At 41.0% G+C, this 18,063-nt stretch overlaps 1 protein-coding gene across 1 annotated transcript in view; it reads left to right on the forward strand.

Moving 5' to 3' along the window:
- The first annotated feature begins 391 nt into the window (after positions 1-391).
- Positions 392-18,063, forward strand: part of LOC136875869 (protein yellow) — a 46,581-nt gene continuing 28,909 nt past the window's right edge. Inside the window, exons 1-3 of the mRNA XM_068228234.1 lie at positions 392-569; positions 4,419-4,619; positions 10,973-11,145. Coding sequence (XP_068084335.1) covers positions 392-569; positions 4,419-4,619; positions 10,973-11,145 — 552 coding nt within the window. The remainder of the gene's footprint in view (positions 570-4,418; positions 4,620-10,972; positions 11,146-18,063) is intronic.

An 18,063-nucleotide genomic window follows, 5' to 3' on the forward strand; every position in this document is an offset into this window, starting at 1 on the left:
ACTGAGGTGTCGTGACTCATAATATTCAGCCCTCTAGCCGATGAACCATACTCTGCCATTCTTCCCTATCTAAAGCTTTCAATGTGGTTGCTCTGAGAGAACACTGTAGGGGGCCGTTAACCATGTCAATCCATTGCGTTGGTACTCTCCTCGTTGTCTGGTTCCCTGAACGTTGCCCTCAACAATCAGCTTTTGAAGACTACCATCTCGGCGCATTATATGTCCAAAGTAGCATACAATCCGCTGAGAGACCTTACACGATAGACGAACTTTTATCTGAAGTTGGTTCAGGATTGATGTGTTCGTGCGATGAGCTGTCCAAGGAATCCTTAACATTTTCCTCCAGCACCACATTTCAAAGCTTTCTATCCGTTCACGATCACGTTTGAGGATGGTCCACGTCTCTGCGCCATACAAGAAGACTGAGAAGACTAGAGATTCAACGGGCTTCTTTTTTGTCTTAATGGCGTTGTTGTTATCTTTTCAGATCTTCCGCAGACGGATCATTGATACCTTTCCTATTTCAATTCTTCGCTTTATTTCATCTTTGGAACCACCAGAATTGGATAGTAAGGAGCCTAGGTATACATACTGATGTTCAACTTCACACCCTCCAATTTGTTTGATATGTGGACTGTTGTTCTTACGTTCAGCATAGCATGTGAGGCCACGTGGGAGAGGTACTGCTCCTCCTTCCAAGTTGTATGCCCCGACCTAAGGTATCCCGTTCCAGAAATGCACAGCTGTCGTACCCGGCCTCGTTCGGCTCGGTATGACTATTAGAAAGGCTCCCTCGCCTTATAACACAGTACATGAAAATGAAAATCCACAGCCTGTTTTCAGTCATTCGACCGTGTCAGGAATGGAATGAATGAAGCCCCATCTAGCGGCGAGGATAGGAATTGTGCCGGCTGCCGAAGCCTGTCGCACTCCTCTGGGGCAATAATTCATGAATGACAGATGAAATGAAATGATATTGGAGAGTGTTGCTGGAATGAAACATGACAGGGAAAACCGGAGTACCCGGAGAAAAACCTGTCCCGCCTCCGCTTTGTCCAGAACAAATCTCAAATAAAGTGACCGGGATTTGCACCACGGAACACAGCTGTACGAGGCCGGCGCGCTGCCGCCTAAGCCACGGAGGCTCTCTAATACAGTACATATCATAACAAAATATATTTTACAGACTTCAAAATGCCTTTGAGGTGGTAGAGGTGGGATCCCTCGCTGTGTCCGAGGGATAATAATAATAATAATAATAATAATAATAATAATAATAATAATAATAATAGAGGAGGATAGGTTACCTAGGGAAATAATGGACTCTGCTATGGAGGGTAAGAGAAGTACAGGTAGACCAAGACGACGATGGTTAGACTCGGTTTCTAACGATTTAAAGATAAGAGGTATAGAACTAAATGAGGCCACAACACTAGTTGCAAATCGAGGATTGTGGCGACGTTTAGTAAATTCACAGAGGCTTGCAGACTGAACGCTGAAAGGCATAACAGTCTATAATGATAATGTATGTATGTATGTATGTATGTATGTATGTATGTATAATAATAATAACAATAATAATAATAATAATAATAATAATAATAATGCTATTTTATTTACGTCCTACTATCTACTTTTACGGTTTTCGGAGACGCCAAGGTGCCGGAATTTAGTCCCGGAGGAGTTCTTTGACGTTCCACTAAATCTACCGACACGAATCTGACGTATTTCAGCACCTTCAAATACCACTGGACTGACCCAGGATCGAACCTGCCAAACTGGGGTCACAAGGCCAGTGCCCCAACCGGCTGAGCCACTCAACCCGAATCCAAGGGAAAAACCAACCCTGTAGAAAGAAAGAAAGAAAGAAAGAAAGAAAGAAAGAAAGAAAGAAAGAAAGAAAGAATTAGCTGTCGTACCCGGCTTCGCTCGGTCTAGCTATTAGAAAGGCTCCAATTTGTCGGAAGTCCCTCGCCTTGTAACACAGTATATATGTTGTCAAAATATATTTTACAGACTTCAAAATGATATGTCACAGGGCCATATGGAAATAATTAAAGTAGGAACCATCTAACAGAGAGAAAAAGATCAAAACAGACTGAGTTAATGAACTGTGACAGTACAAATTGAAACTCCTCTTCATACATAAGTATGTATAAACAAAAAAACAGGCAACATGACAACGTTAAGCTACTGTAATTAATTACCTGTAATAATTTACTACAAGAATCAAGAAGTCAGATTTACATCTTGAGAGAAATGAATATTCAGATGATGTAATTTATTATGAAATGACATCATTCTCTATACAGGTAAATTTGTATATTTGTTTGTATTAATTCTCGGCAAGAAAAATAGGTTCCTAAATTTACCTGTCGGTTTTCTGGGTGCTAATATTAGTAGTTGACAAGTCAGTTCCATATCATCTTTGTCATTGTTAACAACCTTATGGAGAAACGTTTTATTTTCTGTTTCTATTTTCGCAGTGGGAATTCTATTATTTATTAAGGAAATTCAACATATTTTAAGTATAACCTGCGTACCTAATAGTTATAGACTTCAACAAATTTCTATTGCCTAGGTTACGTTAAGTATAATTCCGTCACTGACTAGCATGTATCAATTTATTTCTTCACATTACATTAATTATGTTGAATAATTTAGCAATTATTCCTGGGTGCATCCATTCTCTGTTCAATAAATTTACAGCGGTATGCAGTACAACTGAGTTTTATTATCAATTTTCCTCCTATCCTCCTCATTCATAAATTTCTCTCGTATTTCCTTTGTCTCTAAACAATATTTCATAAGATGTGTCCATTCAATTACAAAATAATAAACATGTGTTATCATCGCTATTCTGTCTGTATGCTTTATATTTATGTACTCCCATTAACTACCCCATTTCCCTTTGTGTTCTATTATCTACATTTGTCCTCATTCTCCCAGTTACATTACAAAATTCCTCAAGTGACCTCTTATGTTTACACTGTGAAGCGATTTGTTGCTTTTCATTATACTCAACTCTTAGCACTTTTTTAACGTATTTTTTGCCGCTCTAAGCAATTCTTTTCCCAGTAGTAACCCATTCCTACAGTTTCCAAAATGTTGCTAACCCCATCCGTCCAGTATCCTTGGTTCTGATATTTCATTTGCTGCTGGTAGGCTATCTGTAGCACTTTGTCATATGATCCCAACTTCAGTCTTAACCAATACTTAATTATCTTTTTAACAATATCTCCCTGTAGACGTATGTCATTGTACACAATTCTTACTCCAAAATTGGCTGTACAACTGGGTAGTCCCATTATTAATTTAGCAAATTTACTTGTGATTACCTCAGTGTAGGAACGTTTCTTTCAACTCCCCAGTTTTGTGCTCCGTACAAAACCTCTGATTGAACTACTGCATTAAATACATTTTTATACACCCTGTAATCAGTGTTTGGCATCCTTTTGTCCAACATGTTAATAGCTGACAATGCACTCACACTATTTAGTTTTACTATTTTTATTTGTTGTGAGCATTTTTCCGTTTCCACTTATTATCATACCCAGGTACTCTATTTTCTTAACAACTTCTAATTTTGCCTCACCATTTCACCATTTTTCATTCTTTATAGCCTCTTTTTAAAACACCATTAACTTTCTTTTTTGTGTACTCATTTTTAAATTCCAATCTTTGCAGAAATTCAGTTATATTACCCTGCATACTCGCAGGAGTCAGTGTAAGTAGGAGGTCATTTGCAAAAATGAGACGCGGGAAAGCAACATGAAATGTTAATAATGTTATTGGCGTTACGTCCCACAAACTACTTTTACGATTTCCGGAGAAGCTGATGTGCCGGGATTTAGTCCCGCAGTAGTTCTTTTATATGCCAGTAAATCTACCGACACTAGGCTGATGTATTTGAGCACCTTCAAATACCACCCGACTGAGCCAGGTACGAACCTGCCAAGTTGGGGCCACTGAGTCACTCGTCCCGACGAAAAGAAACATATAATACGTATGATTTTCGCTGAAACCAGCAAAATGTTTAGAAATGAACAGATTTCTTATTTATCCAGATTCTGATTTGCAGGCCGGATTGTATATATAAAAGTAATATCAACGTAGTCGGCAGATAATATGGGTCGGTAGATGGTAGTATCGAAGACTACCGTCAAATGCCCTAAATATGAATTTTCTTAATTTGATCACTTTCACCCCAGGTAAATAAAGGGCTGGTTACTTAAACCAAGCTGCGATTTTGCCTTCCCATTCCTAGCTCTCCTCCCCGTCGCCGCATTTCTACCTATGTTGCAGGAAAAATACAATGTGATATTGGCAGAAATGCATGCATTCATTGTATTTTCAGCGATATCTACGGCATTAAAAAGCCTTTAATTTTTTTTAAAACCTCTCTCTTATGTTTACAGGTGGAATGGGCATCTTGTGGTTCATCACGTCCTTGGTGTTACCCCCCATGTTTGTTGTGCAGCCTCTGCACCGCCTGCAGTCAGTGTACGAATGGAGAAGTTTGGATTTCAATTTCCCAAGTCGAAGTTTCGAAGAGAGTGTGATTAACTCCGGAAGGTACATACCGGGGAACTCCGTACCTCTGGATGTGGACAGTGCAGGTAAACATACACAATATTCTGCTCTCATAGGAAACTTGCGGTGAGCCTGATCTTCCTTCGTCAATATATTGCACATGCTGAGGAAGCATGTTGGGATTGTTAAGTAGAACACCTGAGAAATGAAGCTAGATTGCACGAATCGGCGGCCGTGGGATATATAGAGAATGTCTGAAATTAAGCCTCCCCTTTTTTAACGGAAAATGTATGGGGATAATAAAACCAATAATGCAAGAGAGGATCCGTCATTCATTTTTGTTCTAAACCATCTGGTTGGTGGCCATGAGTAACTGCGACATAGTGCACTGAATGCGCAACAGAACGTTAGCGGTGAAGAGCGTTAATATTAGCATTCAAAATTTCCAAGGAAAGTGCTTGAGGTTCGCAGAAATGATGTCAACCTGTACGAGTGAACGGAATACAGACATGCACGCGTGAGTGAGGACTTGACGGTATCGGTTATTTACTTCTGCTGTGCAGTAGACAAGCAATACAGTAGTGTGTATTGCGTGACTCAGCACATAGGGAAGGGAGTGGACAAGCGTAAGTTTCCGTGCTTACGCACTTTTGTCCTGCACCACGGGAAACATAACGTTCACAGTATGTGCGATACTTAAAGAATTATCAGAAATCAATTATCACTAAACATATTTTTTCAATGGCCTAAGGATTGTAAAGTTGAACAGTAAAGATCCAATTACTTAAGTCAGGAAAACTATATAACGTGTGATGTACATTTCTTATTAACAACTATCAAAACACAGTGATAACGTACGGAACTACGTTGGACTTGGTTTTATTAGAGTATATCCTAGGATACCGTTAGCGTATGATAATCAGAATAAAGACGCTACTTAATCCGGGCGTGATGAACAGATGCTGATTTGTGATACGCCGCCAGTACTAACAAGGTTGTAGGCGAGCAAGCGACACGTAGCGCACCGCCCAAGCTTATCAAGCAAGAGAGCTTGGCCGGCCACACGTTGACATGCTGACACAGAAGTTGCTCATTGAATTTACATTTCTTCGTCGATTTTCCGGTGAGCTTTCACTAGGATGAAATAAAATATCGTCGTTGCAGGGACAAAACCTCCTATGTGAAATATTTTCGCTTAGAACTTTGGCCGGTAAGGTTCTGTCATCTAAGGTGCAATATTGTGTGACAGTTGTCAAGGCAATCTCGCTCTTCATAATGTATGTGCTGCGGGACAGTATATCTCCAAAAATATTATCACATAGGAGGTTTTGTCCCGGCAACGACGATATGATACAGATCGATTTTTGTTTCAGAGCACTGTAATTTCCGTAACTTATTTTCAGACACTCTGTATAGGGTGTTCCTAAACATATGTGTAGTAAAATAATAATAATAATGGTATGGCCTCAGCTACCGTGTGCAGACATTTCAATTTGACGCCATCTGGCTGTCTGCTCGTCAATTTCGACGTTCCGTTTTACTCTAGGCCCCCCACTAGATGGCAGACCGAGTAAACTGAAACTCTCTTGGGCGTCTATGGCTGAGATTTAATGAATTTTGTCGGGTAAACACCAAATGTGTCACCAGAGATCTTTTACATGCCGACATCGTATGACATGGAGTGTCGAATGGACTTTTTTCCGCCCTTCAAAAATCCGACTACCTCTGTCGGGTTTGAACCCGCTATCTTGGGATCGGGAGGCCGACACTCTACCGCCGATCCACAGAGGCAGGTATATGTGTAGTAATGCAGGTGGATAGTACACCCCAAAACACAAAATGTCCTTATGAGCATCCTCCCTACGGTTGGTCATTTACGAGTTAACCCTCTTTTAGTTATTAACTGTAATGGGGGGAGAGTTCGTATTTTGGATTAAGTTTGGAGTCCGGCATGCCATTTCGGACATTATAGTACCTACTTCGTGAACATGTGGAGCAAGCTGCGTTTGAATTCGTGGAATGTTCCAAGGTGTCCGACATTGATGTGTTCAGACGTGCATTCAGGCGCATGGTGGACATTTTGAGGACTTCTTACATTAGGCTGCAGTATCCCCGGTGGTACGTCAATACTACTACTCGACATGGGATGTGCCAGGTAAGGCTATTACCAACACAGCTCAGTTGAACCCGCTTATTGCGCCATCGCTTTTAACGACGTATTGGATATAACGGCAAAATCTAATGCTCCCAACTAAAACTTACATAAAGACCTATTTAAAAACTTGCTTATTATGACATATCGTATTATTATTATTATTATTACTGCTATTGGCTTTACGTCGCACCGACACAGACATGTCTTATGGCGACGATGGGACAGGAAAGGGCTAGAACTGGGAAGGAAGCGGCCGTGGCCTTAATTGCCCCAGCATTTGCCTGGTGTGAAAATGGGAAACCACGGAAAACCATCTTCAGGGTTGCCGACAGTGGGGTTCGAACCTACTATCTCCCGAATACTGGATACTGGCCGCACTTAAGCGACTGCAGCTATCGAGCTCGGTGACATATCGTATAAAACGACGTATCTTTATCACATTTTCGGAGAAGTGTATCGAATATAACGCCCAATATTGATTTTTGTTTGTTACGCGTTTTGGAATTGCTGACAACAATGTAACGCTTATTTTCAAACTCTCGTTTTGAGTAGATGGTAGATTTCAAATAAGTATTTCTATTAAATAGTCAAGGCAAGCATTGCTGTGAAGATATCACGAAAGAAATGGAAAGTATTTATTATTATTGAAGAAATTACAAAATGGAGAGACAAACGCCAGGGTCGCGAAAGAATTGGGTGTATCATATTAAACGATTTCTGCAATTCGGAAGGACGTTGTGAACATCTCATTTATTGACCAATTTACACCGTCGCTACTTCTTTCCTAAGGTAAGGGTATATTCTGTCCGAAGGCAGGTCCGAACCTCCGCAGAGGTGTCCTGAGGCGGAGTTTACGTGCGGTAGGGTGGCCAGTTCCTTACCGCTCCTCCTTTCCCTCCGCTCCTCCTTTCCCTTACCCCTCACCAACATCGCGTGGCAACCCATCCAAATCTTGACCACGTCCAATGTTGCTTAACTTCGGAGATCTCACGGGATCCGATGTTTCAACACGGCTACGGCCGTTGGCACTTCTTTCCTAACTTATTATTTTATATTTTGCAGACATATCATTGCTGTACTTACTATGTCACGATAAAAAGAAAAATTCCTCTCAGCTCCACTGCACAAATACAGTATTTCACTTATGTTTTTGAAGATTTAACTTTATTCTGTTAATTAACCGTGTACGTGTGCAGTCTAAAACTTACAGATATACCATTTTTAGCAAGGACAAAAAAATTGATTTAGGCAATTATCCCCTATATCGGCCGTTAATTGGCAGTCCCTTCCGAGTCGGTACAACCGGTTTCGGCTGTACTTTTTACACAAAGTTCGAAAGTCTGTTACTCACAAACGACCGACCGTAGGGCATATGTTCATAGGAACACTTTGTGTTGCTTTGGGAACAGTCTGTATGGAAATAGAAATCATGGTCCTTTGATTTCGGAAAGCGAGCGACAGAGAGAAGCTGTGCGCATGCTCAATCGTGTACTAGACGTGGCGAAAACATTTTGTCGGAACATATGTCAGTCTCTCCTAAATGACGGTAATGAAGATACGCAAGTAGGAATACTTTAATGCAAGAAGAGAAACGTCTTGATTCTTATCGGAGAATGGAGCATCATCACGACGGTTGTGAAAGGTTATAAGTAAGAGGTAAGGTAAGGGTATATTCTGCCCGAAGGCAGGTCAGAACCTCCGCAGAAGTGTGCCTGAGCCGGAGTTTACGTACGGTAGGGTGGCCAGTTCCTTTCCACTCCTCCATTCCCTTACCCCCACCAACAGCGCATGGCAACCCCTCCATTTCTTGACCACGCCCGGTGTTGCTTAACTTCAGAGATCTCACCGGATCCGGTGTTTCAACACGGCTACGGCCGTTGGCTTATAAGGATGAAAAGGCCAGCAAATGACCTTCTCGGCTGCTACGGCTCTATAATTGAGTCGTAGCAGAACATTCTGTACTGACCTAACACCGGCTGATCTCCATCATTTTGAACGACTGAATATGCATCTAGATGGAAAAGGATTAGGAGACCGAGTCATGATGTATTGATTTCAGATATTTAACCATGAACCTTGTTCGTCGAGGTATATGTCTTGGTTTCCATCCAAACGAATGCTTGGATCAAGAATAGGTAAAAAAATAATGTGTATAAAAATCATTCCATGTATCACATCTATTTGTGCATGAACTGTACATTTATATACGGAAAGGTCTTCTTACTTTACTTATTCGATCACCCTCGTACTTTCCATTATAGCCGTTATGAAAATGAACAAACACACACAAATGTAGGAGTTCTTAAAAATAATTATGGCATTTTCCTCACATCGTGTAACATATCTACAACTATTACTGAACTGTCTCGGAAAAGTGCAGGAGGGTAGGATTTTAGGTCGATCTCATCGCATTGTTTCAACAGAGGAGCTTAGGGCATGAAATTCTGTATCCTCGTCTAGTTTTTAGTGAGATTGTATTTACCATCACCGGCCCCGTGGTGTATGGTTAGCGTGCCTGGCTCTTACCTGGAGGCCCCAGATTCAATTCTCGGCCAGGTCAGAGATTTTTACCTGGATCTGAAGGTAGGTTCGAGGTCCACTCAGCCTACACGATTAAAATTGAAGAGATATTGGGCGGTGAGAAGCGGCCCAGGTTTAGAAAGTAAAGAATAACGGCCGAGTGCTGACCACACGACACCCCATAATCTGCAGGCCTTCGAGTTGAGCGGTGATCGCCTGGTAGGCAGTGGCCCTTCGGAGCTGTCGCCCTATGGGGTTTAGTTGGTGGGCTTAGTATTTACTATCATTATCAGTAAACCACTTTACAGAAAAGATGATCGAGACAACCGCTATGAGAATTCTACCAACAATGTAATATGTTAACCAGAAATGAATAAAAAAAAGACATCGGTTTTCCCTTTGTGAAGATCAAATATGTCTCCCTGCTATGGCATTCATCAACGGCTGCTAATTTAGATGGCAGCCAGCCATAAGACACACCCTGTTCGTTCGCTGGGTACCGTTGTCTGGCCATCCTTCCATACCTTACATCACTGCCAGCACGGTTGCTATGGTTACACTTCCATCATACATTTCATGGCTCAGGTCATACTAATTTTCGGATGACCTCCAGCCATAAGACACATTTATGCCACAAAATAGTCTCATTTCCTATTACTCTGTTTGATTTGTTAACTTCATACTTCCCATGATACCCATACATATTGAGAAGTAAAAGCTGACATGCAATGACAACAAATTCTCGTGTTTGTAATAATTAAGAATTTGAAATGAAAATCGTTCTTTGGACACTCAATGTCACTGCACAACGTGTGGTAAATAAAGTGGTCCCTTGTCATACTCCATGGTAATTAAAGAATGAAATGAAATGGCGTATGACTTTTAATGCCGGGAGTGTCCGAGGACAAGTTCGGCTCGCCAGATGCAGGTCTTTTGATTTGACGGCAGTAGGCGACCTGCGTGTCGTGATGAGGATGAAATGATGATGAAGACAACACACACACCCCCAGCGATGTTATGGTTATAAGTGTTTTTATTCGTATGTGTGTGTTTTCAAACAATACATGTGTTCCCAGTGTTCCGTGTCTATGAACGCGCGACAGTTAGGGCTAGAACCATGTCTTTGTACATTTTGCTTCATTGTGCGTATTTCATCCAATCATTTTCAGATGGAAACAGGACTGTCAAATCCAAGAATGCTCTTAGAGAGCAAAGTTTCCGTACCATTATAAGTGTCCTTATTGTGTTTTGTATATATTTTCAATCAGTACATGTAATTCCAGTGTTCCGTGTTCCATGAACACAAGACTGTTAGAGCCAGAACTGGGAACTTTCTAAGCTCCAAGTTCTGCTTGCCAAGTGTACGTTGCATTTCAAGGTAATGTCTAGCAACTCATTGATGTGTTTCCATGCAATCATCTATAAGTACATGGTTTTTCGTTATGATGATTGTTATCACATTCCCCTTGATTTAATTTTCACCAAGAACTGATGATGACTCCAAGGGAGTCGAAACCGGTCTTCTTATAATTTAATATATTTTTGCAATTTGTTGAATGGTGGAACATCCCTCAAACTCTGTATTAATACTAATATTAATACTAAGAAACTAGACAACGAAGCCGAACTAATCAGTTATTGTAGTGATGAAGTTCTTCGTTATTCCACAATAAGTCTTATATATTTAAGGAAGTTATTTGGATTTCTTTTGACTCATATTTATCCTTGGGCAATGTTGGTCAGCTCATATTGCTGTCGTTTCAGATGATGGGCGTGTGTGGATAACAATCCCACGTCTACTGCGAGGAGTTCCCGCCACGTTGGCGACCCTGAACGGCCATCCGGGAGACGCGTCGCCCGTCCTCGAGCCGTACCCCAGCTGGGGATGGCATCACGAGGGTGACTGCAATGGCATGACCTCTGTCTTCAGAGTGCAGGTCAGTGAAATGATTGTCGTGAAATGTAGAATTATTCGGGGATAGAGAATGGTGATGGTGGTGACTGTTGTTGTAAGACTCCCTGTGGATGGAGGGGAAAGAATATTATATCCATAGTATCGTCTGTCTGTCGTAAGATGCGTCTGAAGTGGAGACCAGTAACTCTCAACTTAAGGGCGTGGTATGCCGAACACGGTTACCCCAGCTGATCTTGGCACAGATTCAGCAAACTTGTTTCAGGCTCCCCACTTTCATCTTTTCTCTCTAACCTCCCTCGTTCAGCTCTTGTTCTCTTCCAGACACCCGATTCTGTTATGTTTGCGAGACTAATGGTAGGACACAGGAAATTTAAAAAAATGCAGTCGTAAATATCTCGTTTATTATTTGCCGTAGGATCAATTTTCCTCCGCAAAAGATCGGAATTTACATTTTCTACAACAACCTTCTGTAGAATTTATCCATAGAGCCAGTATTATGTTTTTCTTTCTTAACCAATTTTCCCTCCAGAGTTGGTCTTTCCCTCGGACTCAGCGATGGATTTACAGACATATAGATTTAGACTGGCACTGAGCAGCAGGATTCCGAAGCCGGTAGCGTGCGACCGCCGCCATCTTACGTCACTACAAACGGGAATATTGGAGAGGAGATAATTTAAATAATTAAAAGCACATCGAAATAATAACAATAATTCAGATTAATTACACCTATTATGCCCCTTATATTACTATTTAAAACAAGAAACACGGTATGTAAATTTACAAATGTTTAAAATAGCCACATGTTATAGACCGATGTATGGTCAATATGTTCCCATTCAACTCTCTTACAGCATGATTCACACCTATTTTCAAGTACATTGATAAAATTACACAAATAAGGCGATCAACGTGCGTGTCTTCTGGCTTTAGATCTAAAGCATGTGAGTTTAAACGTTAAAAAAAAGTTTCATACAACTGAGCTGTGACTTCTTTACGTTACGTTCCCTTTCATGTTTGTCCAAACCTGTCCCGTTTCACTACGGGGTCGGGTATGAGGTGAGATGAATCTGTCGTGGCGGATTTTTATGATCATATGCCCTTCCTGACGTCAACCTCATCAAAGGAGGTAATGAGATGAAATGAATGTCGTGATATATGATAGTAGGGAGAGGGTGAAACCCGGTGCCAGCACAGAGCCTACTCCTGTCGAATAGCACCAAGGGGTCTGCTCAAGGGTTAACGTCTCCATCCGACGGATGAATCACCATCAGCAGCGTCATAAGCCCTCACGCCGTATAAGGACTGTAATTTAATACAGGCTTTCGGCACGCAATCTAGTGATTAGAAATTGTATACCACCACCTACCCTACCCTGCCGGCCAACATTCTGATGGCTAACCACCGTTTAGTCTTCAGCGCCTTAGCGATCACGGCCACCAGGCGGGCTTCGTATGTTCCCTTTCATGACTCGACTTAAAACATTACATGTATTCTCTCTTGAAATAAATTTCAGTAAGTTTGCGCACATGAACAAAATCTTTCCTATGAACATAAATGTTACATCTATTCTTGAAAAAATGAATGGATACGGATTTTCTCTTTTGAACAACTGTTTCCTTACAAGTGTCACATTATAGAGAATTGACTAACATACGTACCGTCTGGCCCCGCGGTGTAGGGGACAACGCGTCCGCCTGTCACCCGGCGGCCCCGTGTTCGATTTCCGGCCGGGTCAGGGATTTTTAATTTTAATTATTAATATCCCTGGCCTTGGAACTGGATGTTTGTGACGTCCTTAATGTTCCTTTCCTCACACACAACATTCCACACTACCGCCACTCCAATAACACGCAGGTTCATACAATATGGTGCCAGTAGGGGAATAAGATCCGCAATGGTCGACGCACCGAAACAATAACATTTTTTTAAAAAATGATCACAAATCCTGAGATATGTATAATCAATACTATTCTGTGATAATAAACCTAACACCTATTTCGACTGATGCAAGCTTGCAATACTTCCCTTCTAATTTTAACAGTAATTTTGACATCCTTACAAGATATCTTTAAAGAATAGAAGAGACCGAGACCACTATTATTCAATTACTAACATAACCAAAACAATAAGAACCTATAACCAAATGTGTTATTATTATTATTATTATTATTATTATTATTATTATTATTATTATTCCGTATCGTAACGGTTAACACAATTCGCTGCCGTCCTCGGGAGCCAGGATTCGATTCCCGGTATTGCCAGAAATTTAAGAATGGCATGAGGGCTGGTATGTGGTTAAATTTCACATGCAACTCACGTCCATCGTGGGTATGTCGGAAAAGAGCAGCACCAGCTCGGGATGAGGATACGAGTTTACATTTTTATATTATTATTATTATTATTATATTATTATTATTATTATTATTATTATTATTATTATTATTATTCCGTAGCGTAACGGTTAACACAATATAATACATAATTATATACATCGGAAGGAAGAGCTCTCTGTCTCCTACATAATTAGGCATCTTTGATAGATTTAACTGCATTAATAAGCAGACAACAAGTGTACATGAATAATAATAATAATAATAATAATAATAATAATAATAATAATAATAATAATAATAATAATAATAAGCCCTGTGTCGCAATCCATCACGCCCTATGCCAACAAATATACATCGGAAGGAAGTGCTCTCTGTCTGCTACATAATTAGGCATCCTTGATAGATTTAATTGCATTAGTAAGCAAACAACAAGTGTACATGAGCACATGTAAGCCACTTACCGGTCTATCGAAATACCTGTTCTGTCCTTCCTCGTTCATCACACAGAGGGTTGCCGAAATATTAATGTAAAATATGCATAAAAAACATACAACAAAACTGCACATAACACGGTAACATACGTATGTACAGTGGATCTGTAGTGACGTAAGATGGCGGCGGCCGCAAGCTTCCGGCTTCACTGCCATCAATGCAACGAGATAGGTCGCTGTCTGACAATTTACTATATGTCTGTGGATGGATCCCACCTTTTAACGCCTCAAGGCAAGTGTCCTGGAGCGTGAGACTTCGGGTAGGGGAATACAACTCGACAGGAAAACCAGTTCCTTGCCCAGGCGGCCTCGTCGGTTATGTTAAATAGGGGCCTTGTGGCGGACGAGAAGATCGGAAAGGATAGACAAGGAAGAGGGAATGAAGCGGCCGTGGCCTTAAGTTAGGTACCAACCCGGCATTTGCCTGGAGGAGAAGTGGGAAACCACGGAATACCAATTTGAGGATGGCTGAGGTGGGAATCGAACCCCCCTCTACTCAGTTGACCTACCAAGGCTGAGTGGAGCCCGTTCCACCCCTCGTACCACTTTTCAAATTTAATGTCAGAGCCGGGAATCGAATGGAATCAATGGAGTGGGTTCAGACAGTCGATGAAATTATGAAGTAAGGAGGGTAAGACCAAAAATAAAGTAAAGCAACTGGAAAGGGACAGAAAAGTAAAGCAACCGAGACAGAAGGGACCGGTGAGGTAGAAAATGATTTGCATCATAACATTTATAAATAATTAGTAACAGCTTTTTTATGTTGATAAATGTTCAGTTACGAAAATGATGCATTTTAATGCCTTCAGACACCAACCTACCTGACCTAAGGATGGAGTTGGCCTCGCGGTTAGAGTCGCGCAGCTGTGAGCTTGCTATTCGGGAGATAGTGGGTCCAAATCTCACCATTGGCAGCCCTAAATATTGTTTTCCGTGGTTTCCCATTTTCACATCAGGCAAATGGTGGGGCTGTACCTTAATTAAGGCCACGGCTGCTACTTTCCCAATCCTGACCCTTTCCCATCCCTTCGTAGCCGAAAACCTTCGATTTGCTAGTTCGACTTTAAGTAAGAAGCAGAAAAGAAGATAAAAGATGGACAATTACAAGGTCAATCAATAGTCAAAGCTTTTCATATAGAGATGTTTGGTGGTGGTAAGGTTGGTGATGTGCTATCACGTATAGCCCACCTTTGCCATTAATGTGAGAAATGTTAGAGTTTCAGTGAGGCAACTGATATGTACATGGTAGCTTACATGTAACAGAAGACAGCTATCAACAAAGTATGAAAACAGGTGAGAGTTCCAGTACGGCACCATTCTGACCTCCGGTAAATGTGCTCTATTGTAGGCAAAAAGCGGACCCCTGTATCAGCCAGGGAACTCCACCGGCCATTTGTTTTGGCTGACTCACGCTCAAGGTGAGCTAATTGCTGGAGTACGTTGGAACCCAAGTTGCTTTAGAGATACAATTTAAGGATCTTCATTTCTTGTCGCATGTGTAAGGTGAGACTAATGAAGGTGTTTGTGAACGTCTGTAATGGGAAGGAATAGGGGAGGGAAGGAGCGACGAGAGGAAGATCGTTGTCACAGTCTTTTAGCACCGGTACACTGACAAATGTGACCTCCCGGAAGCTCTCTTTGAAATTCCTCGCTTGAGATTATACTCAATGACAAAGACTGCAAATTGAATTCCTAAATACAAATTATTCATCCAATAATAATAATAATAATAATAATAATAATAATAATAATAATAATAATAATAATAATAATGTTACGGAGCTTCCGTGGTGGACAGAGGTGAAAAAAACCGGGCGAGTTGGCCGTGCGTGTAGAGGCGCGCGGCTGTGAGCTTGCATCCGGGAGATAGTAGGTTCGAATCCCACTATCGGCAGCCCTGAAAATGGTTTTCCGTGGTTTCCCATTTTGACACCTGGCAAATGGTGGGGCTGTACCTTAAGGCCACGGCCGCTTCCTTCCAACTCCTAGGCCTTTCCTATCCCATCGTCGCCATAAGACCTATCTGTGTCGGTGCGACGTAAAGCCCTTAGCAGAAGAAAAAGAGGTGAAAAAGGGCATGAAGATTAATTTAAAACTTTACAAAATTAGAGCTATATTTCTTTCTCTGCTATCTTTTGGTTTCTTTTCAAAGTCTCAACTTTACAAAATTCAGGTACAGAATTTCATAAGATTGGGTAACAATTTTAAAAAATCGAATAATAATCAATTAACAAATTTGAGCTTGAAGCTCCCTAATTATAAATGCTCCGTGAGCGCTGCGGCTTCTTTCAACGAACAGTTAAGGGGACGGATATCCCAATTTCTTTTACATCAATAGTAAGAACATAGTATCCAAAATATACAACCTTAAAAGAACACTTTTGCTCCACAAAATTATCTAGGAGACTGCTCTCCGAACAGTATAACGTTACAGCCTTCTAAAGGCACCATTCAACCTTTACATTAATAGATAGAGCGTCTTTGCGCTATAAATTTACACTTAGGTACCTATTTCCAGAAATTACCAGGCCTATCAAAGGCACACCTACATTTTAAAAAATCAAACCGTATTCATTATTTTAAATGATCAACAGTCTAACAACTTTACATGAAAATGAAAAAGAGTTTAACAGGGGGTATCGAGTACCCATTTTATCAGGCCTTTGTGAAAAACAACAGGTTAAAGTTACTGGAACAGAAATCAAAACGGTGAGGAGGTAGACATTTGCGCTCCTTGAAAATTGAAATGAAAACCTTAAGAACCTATTTGGGCTTATGACGCGAGGTTACAAAATCTAAGCCTATACTACCGAGGTGACTAGATGGAGAAAAGTTAAGTTGCAGACATTATAAGGTAGAAACGTTTGCAAAATCATAGTCACCTCAAAATCAAGTTGAGAGGGAAAGCGAGAGGGTATCTCACTCTCTATTCCATGATTTCGGCTAAGTTGTTTCGACTTGTTTGAAATTTGCCTTTAAATCGAAATTTACATTTTAGGAAAATTAAGTGATATTACTAAAGGTTTGAAACCTTCCTCTCGAGCTAACTATCAGATTTTAGACTAGATCTGCCATTACCTTGTGCTGGTGGACCTCTTGAAGACGGAAAAGGCGCCCCCGCCTCCTTTGCGAACACACACACACTACACTGGAGCGATGAATAAGACAGCCTGGTCCGAAAATGTGCCAGCGTTTATACCCGAGGGGAAAGTTCCCGAAAATTCTGGGCCAAGGCCCGACACACCCCCAATTCTTATTGCGTAATTAAATAAATACCACACAATGTTGACTGGATGAAAACTAAATATACAACATTTTCTATTGGCCAACATCGTAAGTTGGCGGGAAGAGAGAGAAGTGTTGTAAACTTTAACACCCCAAAAACAAAGAATAACCAATTCTGTTTAGTAAACCTTAAAATAGAAAATTACTCTACAATTTTAATAGTCAATCTTGACACCAGAGGGCATAACATAAGTTTATAGTAGCGACATCTGTCGAGAAATGTTCAAACCCATTGCGCTAGTTGTTGCGAGTTTTAGATTTTAGATGGCATTCTCCAAGGAGCTTCATTTAAATGAACGGGCTGAGTGTACTTCCGATACAATAATAATGACCATTCTCCTTACTCTCCTGCTGCTCCTCATGTGATTATCTCCGATAAATTCTATTTCCTGGTAGCTCCTTCAATTACTCCTTACTTCAATAACCGTACATAATTATATTTCTTTCCATTCTGCACCTTCTTCTTAATTTTTTGTTTCCTTTTTTATAACATAGCGGGGTTTTGCCGAGCGGAGTGGCCGCACCTGTTAACACGCTACAACTATGGGGCCAAGCTATGCATTCGGGATACGAGTGGCTTCGAAACCCATCGTCGGCTGTCCTGAGAATGATTTTCAGTAGTTTTGCATTTTCACTTCCAGGCAATGCCAGGACAGTTTCTATTCATAGGCCACAACCGATTCCTTCCACCTCCTTTCACAATTTAATTCGCATCATATCCGACTCCTTGGCTGAATGGTCAGCGTAGTTCAGAGGGCCTCGGGTTCAATACCCGGCCGGGTGTTTTACTGTCCCTAACATCCCTGAAAGTCACACACCACTACCCTA

This window comes from Anabrus simplex, chromosome 6 (assembly GCF_040414725.1).
Source record: "Anabrus simplex isolate iqAnaSimp1 chromosome 6, ASM4041472v1, whole genome shotgun sequence".
Classification (NCBI taxonomy): Eukaryota; Metazoa; Arthropoda; class Insecta; order Orthoptera; family Tettigoniidae; genus Anabrus; species Anabrus simplex.